This window comes from Folsomia candida, unplaced genomic scaffold (genome assembly GCF_002217175.1).
Source record: "Folsomia candida strain VU population unplaced genomic scaffold, ASM221717v1 Fcan01_Sc013, whole genome shotgun sequence".
NCBI lineage: Eukaryota > Metazoa > Arthropoda > Collembola > Entomobryomorpha > Isotomidae > Folsomia > Folsomia candida.
Window position 1 is genome coordinate 1,145,623 of NW_019091205.1, and position 19,171 is coordinate 1,164,793.

At 35.8% G+C, this 19,171-nt stretch overlaps 2 protein-coding genes and 1 long non-coding RNA gene across 3 annotated transcripts; all 3 read right to left on the reverse strand.

The window, feature by feature from the left end:
* Positions 1-4,247: 4,247 nt before the first annotated feature.
* LOC118437368 lies at positions 4,248-5,552 on the reverse strand. Its single transcript, XR_004836055.1, has 3 exons — positions 5,432-5,552; positions 5,180-5,320; positions 4,248-4,631 (listed from the first exon to the last, which is right to left on the reverse strand). It is a non-coding gene; the product is annotated as an uncharacterized LOC118437368 (long non-coding RNA).
* A 6,758-nt stretch (positions 5,553-12,310) lies between these two features.
* On the reverse strand, positions 12,311-14,347 carry LOC118437421 (gastrula zinc finger protein XlCGF7.1-like). The gene is made up of 4 exons (XM_035856407.1): positions 14,252-14,347; positions 14,066-14,179; positions 13,579-13,976; positions 12,311-12,994 (listed from the first exon to the last, which is right to left on the reverse strand). Exons 3-4 carry the CDS (start codon positions 13,933-13,935, stop codon positions 12,614-12,616), a joined length of 738 nt encoding a protein of 245 aa, XP_035712300.1. The 5' UTR covers positions 13,936-13,976; positions 14,066-14,179; positions 14,252-14,347; the 3' UTR covers positions 12,311-12,613.
* A 602-nt stretch (positions 14,348-14,949) lies between these two features.
* Positions 14,950-18,010, reverse strand: LOC110855638 (ceramide synthase 6). The gene is made up of 7 exons (XM_022104046.2): positions 17,725-18,010; positions 16,893-17,141; positions 16,711-16,819; positions 16,248-16,469; positions 15,862-15,980; positions 15,508-15,658; positions 14,950-15,246 (listed from the first exon to the last, which is right to left on the reverse strand). Exons 1-7 carry the CDS (start codon positions 17,898-17,900, stop codon positions 15,094-15,096), a joined length of 1,179 nt encoding a protein of 392 aa, XP_021959738.1. The 5' UTR covers positions 17,901-18,010; the 3' UTR covers positions 14,950-15,093.
* Between the last annotated feature and the right edge of the window lie 1,161 nt (positions 18,011-19,171).

A 19,171-nucleotide genomic window follows, 5' to 3' on the forward strand; every position in this document is an offset into this window, starting at 1 on the left:
TTTTTTATATAATTCGCTAAGAGATTCAGGTGTAGCTTGAAAAAGTTTCCATTCTAAGCCAAAAATCTGGTTTCAGAAACATGTAATGGCATCTAGCAAATTATGGCATTCGTAACTTGCACAGCATTATCTCAAACTACTGAACACCCCAAATGAGCAAATAATTGATTAAGAGTTTACTATATTTTATGTTAAACCAATCCTCATAAATCACATAGTGGCGAAACTGATGAACTCGGTGGGGTAAAAAGTTCACAAGTTTCGGTGGGAATTTTGAATTTTTTGCAAAAAACTGCAAATATCATCTGGCATTGTTTATGTTTTTAGTGGTTTCCAGTGGGAAGAGTATGTGTGGTGGTGGCTTCCCACCACGCATACTCTATGACAAGTTGAGACGAATCATGAAAAAATGCAAAATCTTGACCTGGTCATTCTAATTCCGAGATTAAATGTGCACTCAAAAATGTGGAATTTGTTGAATTACAACTAGTGATAGTTGCGCAACAAGAAAATAAGGCCCTTTGAGGAATTGATATGCTACTTTTATTTATATTAAATGCCGAAAATCAATTTCCATCAAAATTTTGTTTTTCTCGAGATTAATTGATTAATATAAATAAAAGTAGCATATCAATTCCTCAAAGGGCCTTATTTTCTTGTTGCGCAACTATCACTAGTTGTAATTCAACAAATTCCACATTTTTGAGTGCACATTTAATCTCGGTATAAGAATGACAAGGTAAAAAAGCTGTGCAAAAAATTATGTATGTTGTCAACATACGGAGAAATATTGAGCGAGGGACTGTATTGGCTGATAGAGCGGCCAGAGCAAACTATAATGCCCCGTTAAATAAAATTTATTAGGAAGGTGTTAGGTTTTAACTTAATTCTTTATAACGGGTAGCGGGTACGGGTCGTTGGGCTGCGGTAACGGGTAGCATTTTCGCTACTTGCGGCAACCCTAAATGTAAGTATGCTGTCGTTATAAAAATAGGGATAACCAGGAGCCTATACAATGCCTTTTCGTACTTTGACGTGACCGCAAATTGCATCTTTAGGGTAACAACCTTCTTTTTGCGGTAGTACACTACCAAAGTGTTAGTAGTACACTTGGAAAATTGTGTAAGATTTTCCAGGGTTGATGCCAGGGCTAAAATCCAAAACTGACAAATGAATCTCACGCAAGTTGGACAGTTTGGGGAAACCCCGCTTGGCGAAAAAAATTCGCCAAAACAAAATCCCATTTGGGGAAAAAAATTCACCCATTGTAAATAATTTTTACTAAAGGTCATTTGCCGAAAAACATGTCCCGTTTTGCGAAAATAACGATTATACTCTAAATTATAAAGATAATACCACAAAAATTTACCATTCTCTTAAATTTCGTGATATATTTGACTTAGCATTTTATTCTTTAATCTTCCTTCTGGACAATTCCTCAACAACTTAATTATGTATGGACTTGATACATATGTACATATGCATGCAGTTTTTCTGCAGTCCAACAGTACTTATGGCTGAACTTGTCGAGCTTACCAGTAGAGCAAATACTTTCATGGATAGATTTACAGAATAGGCCATATAATTATCTATTACTATAAGAATTTATTTTAATTTTAAGGTATTTGATATACCTTATATATTAAATACCTAATCATCATATAATCATCAAATCACACAGGCGAAACAACAATTTCTTGGATTAATTCCATTATTAGTATGGTAGGGATACGAAAGCGGGAATCAAATTTTGGATAAATTAAATCTGAGTCAGTAGTAGTTATCTAGTAGGGTAAGCACTATTTTAACGCAAATCTGAAAATATTTATTTACGCAAAGAGACAACAATTTGAAATATGCAGTAGTTCAAAAAGTACACTAGTTAGCTACCCGCTTTACATTATCAAACAATTTTAGAAATAATGTCATCAATAATTGAATGTGCACGTGGTGGAGATAATCTCTTGTATTTATTTAAATGGGTAGAATAAATATGCACGGAAGAATATAATTTGAGTCACGGGGAACAGTAGTAATGCGAAATCTATGGAAATTAAAAAATTTCGCTTAATGCTAATGCATGCATAAATTTATGCTTGCATATGTACTTTCGCTGTTGGATATAAGAAAACAACTATCTGGAGTATAATGGTGAAAGAAATTTCAAAAAAAGAGTAAAATCGGATTTTTGACGTAAATTTTAATGAGTGAAAGCGGGGGTGAAAGCATTTTTTTAACATCTTTGAGTGGGTGTGGCGGCCGCAAATGTGGCCACGGAGTCAAAGCACTTCAGGATTGTTGTTCATTCATGGGACACTATAACAAATACAGGGGACCTTGAGATCCGTGAGTTGATAAGTACATAACCTCCCCTCCTAAGTATGTATGAAGCCAGGATAAAATTATCTTTAACATCCACATTGACCAAGTAAATATGTTGAGCTCGCAGGAGATTAAGTGATAAAGTAAATATTTCAAACCTTTTCAAAATTTTCAACTCCATCACTCGTCACTCAGCTTCACTCTCCTTCACTCCCTCATCGTGAATGAAGCTTCAAATTACCTAAATTGAGTGAAGCAACAGAGGTATGATATTCAGGCATTATTGTCAACCTGGATACTTTCCGACATCGTACAGATATTCGTCTCCCAAAGCGCAGGAAATGGATGTGATTATTATCATTTTTCAGAAGCTGTTGACAGATATCTAATGATTTTTATAATACATAATCAGTGTTTTGGAAATAATGGTTGCATTTTTAAATTTTAATTGGGCATAAGTGGTACATATCTTAATACTCTTGATTATAAAACCAGACAAGTCCAATGACAAATCTAATCGATTCTCACTGTTCGAGAGTATGACGACGACAGTGTCTCACCAAATTCGAAAAACATACAAATTTACTCTTGCAAAAGTAACATTCTCGTCGATTCGCAGAATTGTGACGACTCACATGATTGGCTAAACTTCCTTTCGAGTGAGTCATGAATTTGCATTTGCTGCAGCAATGAATCTTCTCCTTATTCGCGGCATGTCTCGCACCCACGTGACGTCGCATATCGCTTGAGGCCGAGAATCTTTTGTTACAAAATGAGCATGGATAATTCCTCTCATTTTCATGCAAAACTTGGATGTGTTTTTTTAAGTCACGTCGATTTAAGAAAATCTGATGGCAAAGTTCACACTTGAAATTCCGCCTGATAGATTTTTCCAAATGTGTAATCTGAAAAATACACAAAAAAAGAAATACTTCTGAATCTCGAAAATTATTTTTTCATTTTGCCCACAGAATATAGATTCTACCAGAAGAATCGATCTTATGTATTCGAGTGATGCTTATGGAAGAACGGGGAGGGCCAACCAAATAACTCGGTGTACATTTGGCCCACCTGGGGGATGGCACCTCCGCATCATCATCATCACCACATCTCCTGGCATCAAAAAATGATGATGAAAGCACATAGGTGGCGGTGGCACCCCGATTTCTGCACCAGAACACACCCTCGTAGAGCATCAAATTCGTGGAGACGCAGCTCAGAATGGTGTGTTCTGGTGCACAAATCGAGGTGCCACCGCCACCTATGTGCTTTCATCATCATTTTTTGATGCCAGGAGATGTGGTGATGATGATGATGCGGAGGTGCCATCCCCCAGGTGGGCCAAATGTACACCGAGTTATTTGGTTGGCTCTCCCCGTTCTTCCATAAGCATCACTCGAATACATAAGATCGATTCTTCTGGTAGAATCTATATTCTGTGCATTTTGCCCAGAGCCGGGAAAATAAAATCTTGAAGATCAACATGGAGAGTTATCAACTAGATAATTTGTATCCGTAACCCTAAGTATGTAAGATTTTTTTTTAGAAATCTTGTTAAGCGATAATTCTAATCTAATCTCAATCTAATCTCATCTCTAATCTAAGCTACTCTAATCTGCAAGTGGCAGGTCCATTTAATCTTTAGTCTTTTTAGTCCTTCGAATCCTTAAATTTAATCAGGATTGATGTCACGATTAAAATCGGGACATCATGACAGGCCCCAAGCTTCCTAAATCTGTAAATTTCAGACGCGGTTAACGGGACTTGTGCTGGTTATCATTTTAATTTTAATTTTTGATTTGCGAATTTGTAATGGCAAATCTCTTATTATTCTGGAAACTCACTAATTTCACGGCTTTGATTTCACCCAATAAAATATCTGCGAGGCAAATGTATTTATGAGTACCTTGTGTCTTCTCATGGTTGACAAATGGGCGAATCTCCTCCCACGAACAAGTGGACGTCTTCTCCGTCGTGTGGGTGGAAATGTGTGACTCAAGGTCTCGCCTCGTTTTAAATTCTTTACCGCAAAGTGTGCACGGAAATCGGGTCGGATTTTCGGAATGTTCTGTTCTCACATGTTTCGAAGCATCATTTTTCGTTAAGTAAGATTTGTCACAGCCAGGATATCCACATGGAAAGCGAGGTCGTTCAATCGTGCTGTGAACGGCAGTAATGTGGCTCCGTAAATTTTCAGATGAGGAAAAAACACGGTGACAGGTGTCGCAGCTGGGTCGGTTCCGGTCCGTGTGCATCAGCAACATGTGGGCTGATAGGGTTTTTGGATTTTTCGAAATTTTCCCGCAAATCTACGTATTAATAAAACAAACAATTTGAGATAGATATTCGACGATGGAAGTCGAAATATAGGTCGCAGAGTTATAAGCTTAAATGGGCTCATCAAGTTGTTATTTTGAAATTTTAGGCCTTTTAAGATGGCCTTATAGATTTGTCAAGATGTCTGTCTGTCCGTCTGAAAGTCTGTAGGGCCTGGTTCGGGCTAAAAATTATATGTCAATCGTTCATTAGTGTCTGGCTTTTAGATCATAATGCCGTCTTAAGAGGCCCCGCAAAGTTGCTTGAAGTAGGTTTTTTTAATGTTCATACATAATTCTGAAATAAATCTTTATACATTTTTATAATAATTTTTGCACAGGTACAATTTTACTTTAGATAGTGGTGTTCGTTCTTAATATCTTTAACTGGGGAATCAGATTAACGGAGTATGGACAACCACTAGATAAATAGGTGGTTAAAAACCCACGTGTTGGAGGTTTTAGCTAGTGGTAGGTAATGCCAAAAAAGTTTCAGCTAATTCAGTGGGGCATTAAATTTAAAAGTTTATGTAAAGTGTTACCTGACATTTCACCTTCGCCTCGTGGTCGTGCGTATAAAAGTGATTGGTTAAATTTTGCTTTGTTGTGAACCTTTTTGAGTAACTGGGACATTTTAAAACGCTTTCTTGCGTGGAGCCCATTTTAGTTCCGAATTTTCGAACCTGAAATTTAAATGGTTTGTTTATTTATGAAATTGTAGGATAAACTGTACTTTTTCAAGATAACGTTCTAATGAAGAAGTACGGCGAAATTTCTGTTATCCGAATACCGACCTTATGCTTCTCTTCTTAGAATTTCAAAACTACGGAGAAACTGTACTGAATTGCCTCTAACTTTATTTTCTGTGCGTGCAATGGTGACTTATTTATAGACTAACCACAAACCTCTCTCTACATACTTGAGTTCTAAATTTACTGTAGTGAGAGAAGGGTCAAGAATGAACTGTGCCTGGCAATATCCCAGCGACGCTAGTGAAGGTGGAGGCAGGGGCACCTTCTTCTAAAAATAAGGATTTTGACAATGAGCACATTTTTTCTAGTGTTTCTTTATCATGGGTTGACTTATTTAAACCCTTGGACATATGACTGGGGCCACTTGAACATTCTGTTATTAAGTGGGTCAGTCTACTTTGCTCCCACAAGTGGCGCACCAACCCGCTTATTGCGTCATGTTTAAATACCTAGTTCGAATTTTTAAACAATCTACCATGAGTGATAAAATTGGCTATCCTCCTCCCTGGGTGTGGATTAAAACCATACTTGTTCAAGCGAGTGTCATTCAGGGTGGTTTAAAGGTCTCGGTACAATTTAAAATTTGTCAATGGGTAAAATTCATAAGTTTTGTTAAATTTCAGAAATTTTGTCACTGAAATTCAACATTCTAAGAATTTTGTCATCAATATCCCATCAATTTTGGCAATAATTAATAAATATCTCAATCCGAAATCCTCGTAACTAATTAAGATTGATTGATGAAATTTTCCCATTTCAAGATTTTCAATTGCTACGAGACATTTAAACCACCCTGTATGCAGGGCCCGGGCTGGACATATTTGCGCCCTAGGCAAATTTTTTCTGGCGCCCCGGTGCAGAAATCCCTCGTGAGAAAATTCCTTTGTTAACCATCGGCTATTACTAGATTCAGCGGCACTTCTCATATATTTTAAACATTTATTAAGGGTTATTTATTATTATTTCTCCTTTAAGTTATGCACACTATTTTTAATTAAATCCAATATTTGAACTGTAAGTGCAAATTATAATTTGCATGGGAATAGCTGCAGAAATATTAATTAGTGCGCAAATGACATATTCCATGATTCGTGAAATTAAAGGTGAATCTATGTTGTATACCGGAATTCATAAATGCGTTTTATAATTATGAAATACGTGTGAAGATTAATTTGAGGAAAAAGAATAGAGGTGGACTTTGATTCCTCCGTGTTCCAAATTTTTAAAATTGACCCGAAGTATTTTATAAATTCTGACCATCGCACCAGCGCCCGATATTGGATCGCGACGGCACCGGGGTGATCCAATTAATTGTTCAAGCAGTATATATTTTAAATGGTTTATTTGCCATCTTCTAGTTAGTGTTCTCAATGGTCCGGTTCGGTCCGGTCCTGTGCAGAACCGGGACCGGACCGAAAACCGAAAACCTTGGACCGAAACCGGACCGAAGTTTTTTGAGAGGACCGAGACCGGACCGGACCGAATTTTATCCGTCGGTCGGGTATAATTTCGTTCTGCAATATTGTAGTGCTAATTCTAACAAGATCGAGCAGTCGAACCTTTTTTAAGCTATTGTTGAATTTTTTAAAATACAAAAAACGTTATTTGTTTTAAAATTATAATGTTTTTAGAAATGAATTTTCATATTTTCAGGGAAGTAATTCTTGGCATAAATTATGTTAAATTTTTGTAATCGGATTAAAATTCGAAAAGTTACAGCCTTTTAAAAAATCCAGATTTTGGGTAAAAGTTTTTTGTGAAAATTCCGCCACGGGCGAAAACATGCCCATTCTGGAAAACGAAAAAATACGAGTCCGCTTATTTCTGACTGTGAAAAATTTAAAATTAGTCCGGTCAAGATTTACCACCTGCACCTCTACATTATAAGTATGCATTTACCCCACCCAAAACAGTGAAATGCCAATATGATAATTCTATTGGTTAGTAATTCTATTTCTCGACCATTTCTCAACCGATTTTGATAAAATTTTGCACAGACCATTATTAGGAAATGTGAAAACGACTTTTGGTCCGACTAACAATACGATGGTGTAAAGTGTAACCTTCCGATTTGGTTGAAATTTTAAAATAATCTGGTCTAAGTCAATATAACCAGTATTTCTTGAGCAGTTTATGCGATAGGTTTCAATTTGCCAAAATATTTGAGGTCAAAGTTGAAAAACGGACGATTTTTACCAGGCGGAGGAAGCGAACTCAATGTAATTGATGTGATTACATAAATCAACTTATGTAATTCCCCCGTGATTTCTAATCTTTAGCCTAATTTTTTGCACAACTCGCAAATCAATACATGGTAGGTAGGCAAAATTTTCCCTTGTCTTCAGAATTAGCACGATGATATTACGTTTCCATAAATCTTTTGATTTGGAAAATTTGAAAAAGAAATATAAAGGTTATAGTAAGAAACATCGGATGAGATCAAAAAATTTAAAATTCTAAATCATCAATAGTTCAAAGTTTCCAAAAAATTTTGAATGTTAGAAGTGGTTAAGAACTGCATAAATGGCTCAAATTTAAAATTCCAACACTTTCAGAGTCTTTCCAACACATACGAGATAAGTGTCTCAGAAAAATTCTCAACTAAAATGCGGTTTTAATGAATTATGTTTAGCGATAAAAGTTATCGGTCGGACCGGTCCGGTCCGGTCCTGGGAATCAGGACCGAGACCGGACCGAATTTTTGATTTCGGTTTCGGTTCGGTCCAGCCTAGGACCGAGACCGGACCGGACCGGAGTTTTCAGTCCGGTCCCGGTCCTGGACCGGACCGATTGAGAACACTACTTCTAGTCGATTTAATTTTTTCACAGGAGCTAATTTTTCCGCAGATTTTAATTTTTATAAATTGTATGTCGATATCGTTGTAGAGATTATATTACATAATGAGAAATGCCCGTGCGACTCTATTTTTCGCTTTTTATTGAAATATTCAGATGTTTTCTTTTAAATACCCAGTACTAGCAAAAGAACTGTTACAAGAAAAACTCAATGTAGCAATCACAGTTTGTCGAATTTTGAAAACATAACTACATCACTGAAAAGCCAATGAGATTCTATATACGAAACATTATACACCTTTCAAAAGTTTAATCTCATAATAATAATAATAATTTATTACAATGAGATACCCCACAAGTGGGACATTACATCTCAAGGAAAGCAAATATGGTTACATATTATTACATATTATGTCAAATTCATATGCATCAATTAATTCAAATATCACTCTCAGTCTATCATCACATTGATTGTTGACAAAATGTTTCTTTACACGTTGTTTAAATACTTGGAAGCTGACCACTCTACTAGACTGTACAATAGGCTCAAGTAGATTGGACCATACTTTTGAGGCCCTATATAAAAATGATTTTTTACCAAATTTACTGTTATATTTGAGGCTTGGTTCATTATATGTCATATTTCTAGTTGATAAGCTACTATTAGTTTCACATATGTAATTATTGAACAAAGTTGGCCCAGCAATAGTAACCATTTTGCATGCAAGTTTGCACATTTCAAGTTTGCAAGCATTTTTCGCTGTTAACCACTCAATTTCATTGATGTTGTCAGATATTGAATCATATTTAGATTTTCCAAATATAAAGTGAGCTTTTATCATTCGATCAACTACATCAACATTTTTCCTCCCATGTAACCACACAGGGGCAGCATACAAGTAGATGGACTGTACCGACGCGTTGACATATGTAAGGCGACACGAGCCCAGAGTCTTAGTCTTGGTTTCCACTTCGCGATTGCTGTACGCCTACATGCGTTCCACGGGATATTTGTGGTATTTCTAGACGACAGATTTTTTTTCGGAGTCCAAACCTGTGTTTTTGCACATGTATCTAGCTTCAGTTTTGATCATACATATATCGTATTCCAGAAAGTTGAGGTTTCGGTGATGATGAATTGTATTCTCTCTAAAATGGAGGCAGGAATTTTTTATTTCAACCACTTATCTGATATTTTGGCTTCATGAGTAGGACCTGAGCGTCCTTAAAGGTCTAGTGGATATTTTTGAATAGAGTGTGGTTCATCCGTAACCCAATTTGCTCGATAACTTCAAAAATATTTTTCTGACGAAATTTCACCCTCAGAGGAAGAAAATTCACTTTTCCGACGACATTCAAATAAAAAATCACAGAAGCAGGATGGTGGATGGGCCAATTATTATTTTTGAAATTTTTTGAATAATACGGACTGGCAATATGTTGACACAGTGCTTTTGCTTATTTTATATCGCATCAATGGTTAAAGTTGGCTCATCTTTTCAAAATATTTATTTTAATTCTTCAAGCGAGTGCCGCATGATCAGCGCCTGCCTTCTTATAGGTCTATTTTTACTACAAGTGCGGTTAGTAGGTACTTCTCCTCACATCTTAAAGACTTATGTCAAATGTTTAGTTTCAGGGCCAGGGAAATAGTTTTTCTTAACCCGTTTATTTGTAGGGAAATTTTTCTTATGGTCCGGCATGAATTCGGACGAATTCAAGTTTTCATTAACTTCATGATTTTTTATGAGCTCTTTGACTGTTCCCTTCCACTTTTGTTTCACCTATTAACACTTCCAGTGTCAGGGGACTGTTTTACAGTACTGTCTGTCATCTTGCGATCAGTTCGGATTTTTACTCAGCAATTGAAGAAGTGGGGATTTTCTTGCTTACCGAAATGTTGCTAAAAATACTATTTATAGCAACATTTTTAAAATAGCAATATATCATCTTCGCCATTCTACAATTTGGTAGAAAGGCCTTGGGTCACACAAATTTTTGAAACAGTTTCTGACAGATAATTGTTTGGAGATTTCAATAAAAAAATAGTACAACTCTCTAAAAAATTGTGTAGCCTGCTTAATTTACCCGGACAATCTTGTAACAGTTCTTTTGTGAGTACTAGGTAGGTTAAAAAAACAGTCGTAATCATATCTGCAAGTTTTGTAAAAAATTAATTTTTTGATGTTGACTAGCAAATCTCGTGGGAAATCCGATGATTCAAACTACATATCTTTTAAACTTAAAATTAATTTTTGAACGAGACCAATTTTATTTTGTTCACCTTAAACAAAACCTACAGAATACCTGTAATATTTTTGTTACATCAATTTCGCATAAATGTACTACTTTGAGCCCAAGGCTCTAAGTCTAACTGAATTCCAGATAAAAGCTCGGGTCCTTAAAATCCATGGAACATCTAAAATTTTAGGGTCAATTAAAATATTATGAAACATGATCCATCGGAATGGCTTACTTGATTTATTAGAAATCCACCTGAAATATTGTATGAAATTTTTAGATTTTACGGTAGTTTGTACTAACGTCAGAACGTTATATAAAATCTTAAAATTAAAATTACGCGATAGTTAGATTTTTAATAATTCAAATAAGTCTTTCATAGAATCATGTTTTCGAATTTTTGACTTCGGACTAAGGTTCGAAAAGTAAAGTTCAGGTTCTTCATAACTCGAGGTTTTGCTTGGAAGGCAGCTTAAAATTAACGCATTTTGGAAAATACGCTAATATGCTTATATCTTGTAGTAAACAAACTTATTGTTAGATTGGTCCCATGTAGATCTGCCTTGTATATGTTTGAGGAAACGCATGCGTTTGAGATAATTCAGTTGAATTTTGGCACCTCAACTTTCGAAGAAAGAGATTCATTATCGTATCACGCTTAAACCCAAAAATATTGTTCGAAAAGCCTTCTATGAAACCCGAAGTCTGGGGCCTTCTCTGTGGCTTCGAAGTGTTCTTGCAAGATTTTTTTGGGGTGGAGGGGAAATGGTGGAAATTATGTCCATGATATTAAAAATAATAATAAAGTAAATACTTAATATACCATATTTTATCCGCGACGCCCTCTTGCGCCCTTTGCCCTTACCCCTCCCTGGGGCCCTCTAGGAACGCGATGATTTAAATTACATATGTATGTATTGTATATGTGCTCCGAATCACTTTGAAGACAAGAAATTAAGATTCGAACTTGAGATTAGTACTTATAAAATTGTTTTTACAATTTCCAAATTTAAACCAATTTCGTTAACATCAATTAATTTTTTTGTACACGAATAAGAAACTTTTGCCAAAGGGCGCCCTCAGAATTTTCCGCCCTGAGCAATTACCCCTACCAAAATTCTGGGCCTGCCTGTTGAGGGCAAAATTTATTTGCCCAAAACTATGTTAAATAAAGTAGAGCTGTAAGTTTGTCAAATGGTCCTCATAGATCGTTTCACAGCATTATTTATATGTTTTTCTACTGACAACTCATTCTGAACGGATTTAAGAAAATTATTTACCAATTTTCGAATTTGTCGTTTTTATCTAGTACACAGCCGGGCGCCTCACGGCGCCCCTGACAATTTGGCGCCCTAGGCAGTTGCCTAGGCCGCCTGACCCTTAAACGGGCCCTGCCTGTATGTATATCCACTAAATTGCAGGACTTAAACAACACTCGTGATAATGAAAGCATTCTTCATGCCATTGTACACTTTCTCTTTGTTGTCATTCAAAAATCAGTCTTCCCGATTTCTGACTGAAGATTTTCATTTACATTCAGTCATTTTCGTTCAAATTCATTTCACTTCATCGGACTTCATTTCTTACAAATGTATAGGGTAAAAAATGTGAGGAGTGAAAAATCCTTCCATTCACAATAATTCATCTGAAATGGTAGAATCTTTCCGTAATTTTCATACAAATAACATGAATCTTATTTTTATTCACTATTATTATCAGTTAAATGAACGAAAGTGAACACGTATTTTCTTGAATACTTACATAAATATATACATATGATTACGTTTCACATGCAGATTTGAGCATAATTTTGTCATACCAAGTAGTTGCATGTTAAAAACATAAATTTAGAAATTATATTTATGTAGCTAAACACCTTTGACTTTATTCGCTTCATTAAAATTCTGAGGAACATAATCTCATCAATAATTACATGCTCATCTGTTATTCTCCTCTAAATGGATATGACATGCGATTAATATTATTTTTTAGAAAGTCGTAACGTATTTCGACGATCACTTATTATGCATGATTACATTATATGAACGTTATATATACGTTTTGAGCATATTTGAAATTTAAAAATTAATAATTAAAAAATTTAATTGGGCTTAATAAAACAAGTTTATGCATATCGCCGACCTAATAATAAAATAAGATAACAACAGCAACAAATTTCCAGGATTCTCACAATTCTAGAGTATGACGACGACAATGTTTCACTAATACCGATAAGTGGAAAAACTGCTTCTTGCAGAAGTAACAGTCTCGTCGATTCGCAGGGTTGTGACGCCTCGCGTGATTCGCTAAATTTGCTTTCGAGTGGCTACTGTACTCGCACTTGTCGCAGGAATGGATCTTCTCCTTATTCGCGGAATGTTTCGCCTCCACGTGATTTCTCATATTGCTTGATGTCGAGAATCTCTTGTCACAAAATGCGCACGGATGATTCCTCTGAGTTTCATGCACAACTTGGACATGTTGTTGTAAGTTGCTTCTTCGTAAGAAAGTCTGATGACAACTTTCACACTTGAAACTCCTTCGGGTCGATTTTTCCAAATGTGTAACCTTAAACGTAAAGAAATATTCTGGAGTAAATTTTAAATCACATTTTTTCATTTTTTCATGCCTTTGTAAGGGCGTTCTACGTAAGGAAATATGAGGACAAAGTCCACACTTGAAAATTCTTCTGGCCGATTTTTTTAAATGTGTAACCTGAAAATTTAGAAAATTTTTTAAATATATACATTTGATAATGTCAATGTTTTTGTATTTCACAACTTAACCGTGCCGGGTACAGTGAATTTCTAAAAAATGGTGTAAAGGGCTAATTTTTGGAAAGAATAGGAAACGGATCGGTAATTCTGTGGAGAAATCCATTCCCGACATATTTACCGATCCATTTTCCATTCTGCCCAAAAATGAGCCCTAAACATCATTATTAAGAAATTATTTTTGCGCCTGCGTCCCAGAAAGCCTTAAGGGGTATTATGCAAAAAACAAGTACATACATACATAAGTGCATTTATTCGAAATGGATTGAGAAAAAAGTGTTACATAATTTACTATGGAAATTTTGGAGTGAAAACATTTATTTATTTTTATACAGACGGCCCAAAAGCTGCTGTCGAGGCATAAATATTAATGTTTACCTCGTGATTTTTCATTGTTGTCCGGTGGCAAAAGCTCCTCCCACAAGTGGAACAAATGTAAGCTTTCTCTGTCGTGTGGGTGGAAATGTGCGCCTCAAGTTGCTCTCTGGTTTTAAATTCTTTACTGCAAAGTGTGCACGGAAATCGGGTCGGGTTCTCGGCATGCTCAATTTTCATGTGATGCGATACACCATCCGGGGTCAAGTAAGTTTTTCCACATCCGAGAAATCCGCATGGAAAACGAGGTCGTTCTTTACTGCCGTGGACGGTAACAATGTGTCTGCGTAGGTGACATCGGGTAGAATACACCCGGTGACAAAGATCGCAACTAGATCGTTGTCGATTGGTATCAAGCATTTTTATAGGGATGGATAAAATTAGTGGATTTTTCTGCAAATCTAAAGATCAGGAAAGCAATTAAATGTGGATTATTGAATGGTGCAAAGTGTAAAATAATCGTTACAAATTTAAACGTATGACATTTCACCTTCGCTCCGGCCCCGTGCGTATGCGTTGGATTTCTTAGAAAATTGTGAATTTGAACGTTTTTCAGAAGGTACAAATGTTTCTTTGCCTTGAGCCAATTTTAAGCCTGGATTTCCTAGACAAATTGAAACGAGTCCAATTCGTAAGTTTCGGGAAAAACTTCACTTTTCCTGGATTATGTACGTACCTTGAATCAGTGCGGCGAACTTTCTCTGTAACCGAATATTGACGATTTTCTTCTGATTGAATTTTAAAACGGGTGGGTAAAAATGTCGGATTTTATTTTATGCCCATTTATGTAAATGTAATGGTGGTTTGTGTATGATATGTATTGGCAGACTTACGACAAAACTTCTCTCTATTTGAACAACGAATTTATTTTTAGTGAGAGAAGGTCAAGAATGGAATGTGCCTGGGCAAAGCCCTGCCTGGCAAAATAAATAGTTTACGCATACTAAAAGTATACGAAATCAAGCACCTTCCTTCCAAAAAACAACTCTTATAAGACATCCTTACCAACAGTCAAGTTATTCCATATCTGAACAGGAATACTGAGGATGAGTATTATCCGCGCGCTTTAACTTGTCCCCGTGTCATACACATTTTAACGGTGTAGTCTCCGTGCTGTAGAGTGTAGAGCGTGTATACTGCCTGCGTTGTAGAGACCGTTAATTTGTGTATGAGACGGGGACAAGTAATAGCGCGCGGCTAATAGCCATGTGAATGAGGCCATTCACATATTAAGTGATCAACAAACTCCACTTTCCTTTCAAATTTTCTCACTTTGAAGATATGTCTATTATTACTATGTAATTGTAATTGTATTATCTATATAAGTAGAAGATTCGTCGCGGAAATTTTAGCATTTCTACATACATAGTTACATAAGTGTAAAAGTTACTTGAGTTTAATTGCAAATTGTTTCGGTCATAAATAAGTAAACTATTTAACTATTTATTTAAATCCAAAATTTCACAAGTATAGCAACTAAATAAATATTTAATAAATTTAGTCATATTTTCTAAAAACTTAAGTAAATTGTTTCTTTTCGTAGAACAGCCCTCTCCTGGTAATTCCCCCTTTTGGGGTGGAACGGCCACTATGTTTCCCGTCAAATTCGCTCCCTTCTTCCTCTTCACTGGGCTCGGTCACATATTCGCTCGAACTTCTCGTGTCCTTCAGCTGAAATCAAGCGAATTACGTTACATGTAATCGTATTTTGCGTTAAATGCACTCTGAATAAAGTTGTCTAACATTTAAGCGAAATAGCGAATAGCACAACAATTTGGTAAATTTTTCCAACATTGTTTAAATTTTTATGCAACCGTGGGATAAATTTTACCAAATTGTTGTCTTCCACAAGTTTTACTGCTGAAAACTTGAATAATTTTTACGAAACTTTATTTAGAGTGTAAAAAATAAAAATTGCAGCCCCTTCCTTACTTCCGTGGCGTTCATGGACAACGCGTTGTAAACATAGATGGCGATGAAATAAGTCCAAAACACGTGCAGGCAGAAGAGCAAGATTAGCATCCCGTTGAATATGTAGTACGCGGAAAACATTGGGATTATTTTGGGTGCCTCGAATAGCGTGCTGTAAGAAAATTGATATGGTAAAAATTAGCTTTTTTTAAACTGAATTTTAAACTGATTTTTTTAAACTGAACTGAACTGAATTTTTTTTAAAGTAACAAGTGTCAAAATTGAGTTAAGATTAGTCAACCAAATTCATAAATATTCTTCTTAAAAGATAAATACATATCGGATTGAATTTTACACCTGTAAATATATACTCACCTGTTAATGATGTGCATAGGAAATAGCGTAATCCTTGTCGCAATCCAAGCAAGAATAAACATGATTGAGACAACATCCCCGATTCCGTTGTGTTTAGAATACTTGCATAATTTAGAGCCCTAGAAGTAGTCTTAAATTTATTTACCGACTAGTGGTTAATAAGTATAAATATTTTTAGTAGGGTTCCGTAACTTAACCAAAAAATATAGCGCATATTTAAGTTTCTTTGACATTTCATATTCACACTTCAATTATTACCGTTACCATTATAGTAACGAAATATCGAGTAGTTATTACCGATTTAAATTGGAGTATCATTGTTTAGAAACTACGAGCCCCCCGTTTGTCGTGATTACACGTAGATTAATTAAATTTATATATTTCACCTCGAGCCAAGGTTCGACAAAATCGTGCAGGAGGAGGACCAGGGTTCCCACGCGGGTCAAGTTACACGTCCAGGAGAATGCGAGGAGACAAAGGGTGGCCACGTGGTGGAGCGACATTTCCCAGAAATCCTTCCGCTTCGCGTCGTACGCCAAAGTGATGAGCAAACTCCAATAGAAACTTGACCCATAGACGTAATACCACCAAATGTCGGTCGTGACACTCTGAAAATTTAAATTCTAATGGTTCGTAAAATTGTTAAACCCCCATTCAATAAAACAGGGTTCCAAATACGCCGGTTAAAGAAAATTAAAAATTTTGCATACTACTAACTTTAATCTAACAGTGTAAATACTACAAATCACAAATTAGTGTATTGTTTTGAATTTATTAACTGCAAGTATTTTGAGAACCCTAGTTCATGTAAAACAAGTTCCCCAAATTACGTCCTTAATTTGCACTCACATGATGCGGGTAGTCATACCAACAATGAAGAATATCCCACAACCAAGGTTTATCCCACAGGACGTAAACTCCAATTAAAAATGAGATTAGATAGCAAAGAAATCTCCAACTAGATAATTAAAAATTTAAACGGTTTCGTATAAAATATTTATATTATGACATTTACCCAAAAATTTACGTACCAGGATTCGCTAAATTTAGCCAGCGTGGTTGGTTTTCCTTGCGCTGCCCTTCGTCTCATCCATCTTTCGACTTGCCGAACTTGCAAATCCGTCTTTTTTCCGAGCTCTTCAAGCTCCTTGTGGGTAAATAATTTAGCTTTCTTCCCTTTTCCGGTGAAAGCTTTCTCCAGAGTGGGATTGGCTGGAAGGATGCGAAGCTTTTTTTGTTCTTTAATCCCAAGCAGGTGTCCCAGTGGATAGAAGAGAGTCCTATTTATGACACCAATTTACACAAGTTGTAACATAGTAACATTTTCACTAAACAGCTTTCAAAATCTGCCCATTGTTTTCGAACTTGTTCTAAAAATTTGTGTCCTCTATTTGCAACATAAATTGTCGGCTGAATTGGTGGAATTATGCAATAATTTTATACTTTTAGACCCTCATGCATGATGTGGTAATTTTTTTAAGAATTTCGACTTGATGCTATGAAACTCGCTGCATCAAATTTGCATGAAAATGATAAAACAAAAATTGTGATCTCCAAATGTTTGACCTCCGAATTGGAAGTACCAATACTTCAATAAAGATATTGGTTGCATCCAAAGAGGAGAAAGCACGCAGAAATTTGGAAAATGTAAAGTTTGTGAACTTTTGGGTGCGTATTTTCCTCTCTCAAGATACAAATATCTCTGACGCAATAACGGATAGTGTGTTTTGGAAAGGTTATGTTCATTAATTTGTACTCGATTGACACAATTCTGGTCAAAATCGGAGAGCAAACGCTGGGCGAGCTCCATGACAAGTCACTAATTAAATTGATCACATTTATGAAGTACGCACAATGACTCACCTCTCTAGGAAATATCTCACAAAAACCATTCCAATTCCGATCGGAATGGCGTACAAAAGATCGTAGGGGACAGCATACTTAACCTCTTCCGTGGGGACGATGTCCTTCCAGTCAAAACCGGGTGGCAACCAGACATCCGGATTCCAAAACCAGTCTAAAAATTGCCTCACCACCATTTCAAATAACTAAACTGTACAAACTTGGAGTTTATTCTGGGAAGAATATTTTATTATTTGGGTTAAAGCGTAAAAGTAAACCTTGTGACTGGGCAAAAACTTGGAGTGTAGTGATGCAGAATCGGTATGATGACATTACAAAAGGTATGCATTTATTATTTGTTTTACGATAAGATAACGTAAGGTATGTAAATAGTGGGGTGACTCGTTGAGTTAATTTGGCTGTGTCATGTCTATACAATTTTTTTTCCAGGTGTGCACAGATGCATTAGTACATGCGTGCATACCTACATACGTACATTCATAAATTGGTTTCATCTGCCAAATAACCTAACTATGAGAACTTGGATCTATGTATGTACCTATCCATGTAAATCACAAATTCACAGAGTTCCGTGATTAACGGAATAATCCCTAATTCAAAATCTTCCAGAAAAATTATACAATTAATCCTTCATCATTGTTCCTGACGGAACATGTTCACCCCATTAATATGTACTTAATCTTTAATCGCGACGAAGCGTGGCTAAATTATTAAACCTACATCACGTCTAGACTTAAGTTGATTGCAATCATCAAATGCAGAATCAAACATATTTCTACATTACTACATATTTCGGCTGATCCTTAATCAAGAATTAATCTGGATTGATTTATCCTTAATTCAAGGGCATTGAAAATTAATCATTAATCCCAGCAAATTTATGTAATTATTTTGTTAATATTACATTAATCTATATACATAATACCGGAATAAAAATTATCCTCAACAACCAAAAAAATTCACTAATCACATTTCTCTGCGAACACAATACAACTAAATTTACATGCATCATATCGATTTCTCTGAATTAAAGTTAATCATACTGGTCTGTAAAAATGTGATGATGAGGTAAAACTTTAATATATATGTATGTAGTTATTACACGGCATTACTTATCAATACCAGGGTTGTAGAGTCACATGCATATTTCCGAATAATCTTAATACTGGATTTCTAAGGGTGTTTGGTGGAGCATATTTACATGCACTGGGCACCACCCGTATGGTTACGTGAGTACATATGTACGTATCTATATACCGTTGTGCATAAGTGTACATATTTATTTGCATAAACATACCTGCCCATAAAAATATGTCTGTAGTGATTCACCCGGTGACAAATCAATCAAAGTACTTATCGCATCACTCGGCTACGACTAATTAAATTATGCACATAAGTAATTACTCTGCCCTTTTAGAAATCTGAAGTCGTTAGACAGGTATTGATT

Coding starts and splice junctions, on each gene's coding strand:
- LOC118437421 (XM_035856407.1), bottom strand. CDS start 13,935: ATGCTTGATACCAATCGACAACGATCTAGTTGCGATCTTTGTCACCGG. Junction 12,995..13,578: donor CAACAATGAAAAATCACGAG/GTAAACATTAAT, acceptor TTTACGTTTAAG/GTTACACATTTGGAAAAATC.
- LOC110855638 (XM_022104046.2), bottom strand. CDS start 17,900: ATGGTGGTGAGGCAATTTTTAGACTGGTTTTGGAATCCGGATGTCTGG. Junction 16,820..16,892: donor GCTAAATTTAGCGAATCCTG/GTACGTAAATTT, acceptor TTAATTATCTAG/TTGGAGATTTCTTTGCTATC. Junction 16,470..16,710: donor GGTATGACTACCCGCATCAT/GTGAGTGCAAAT, acceptor TTAAATTTTCAG/AGTGTCACGACCGACATTTG.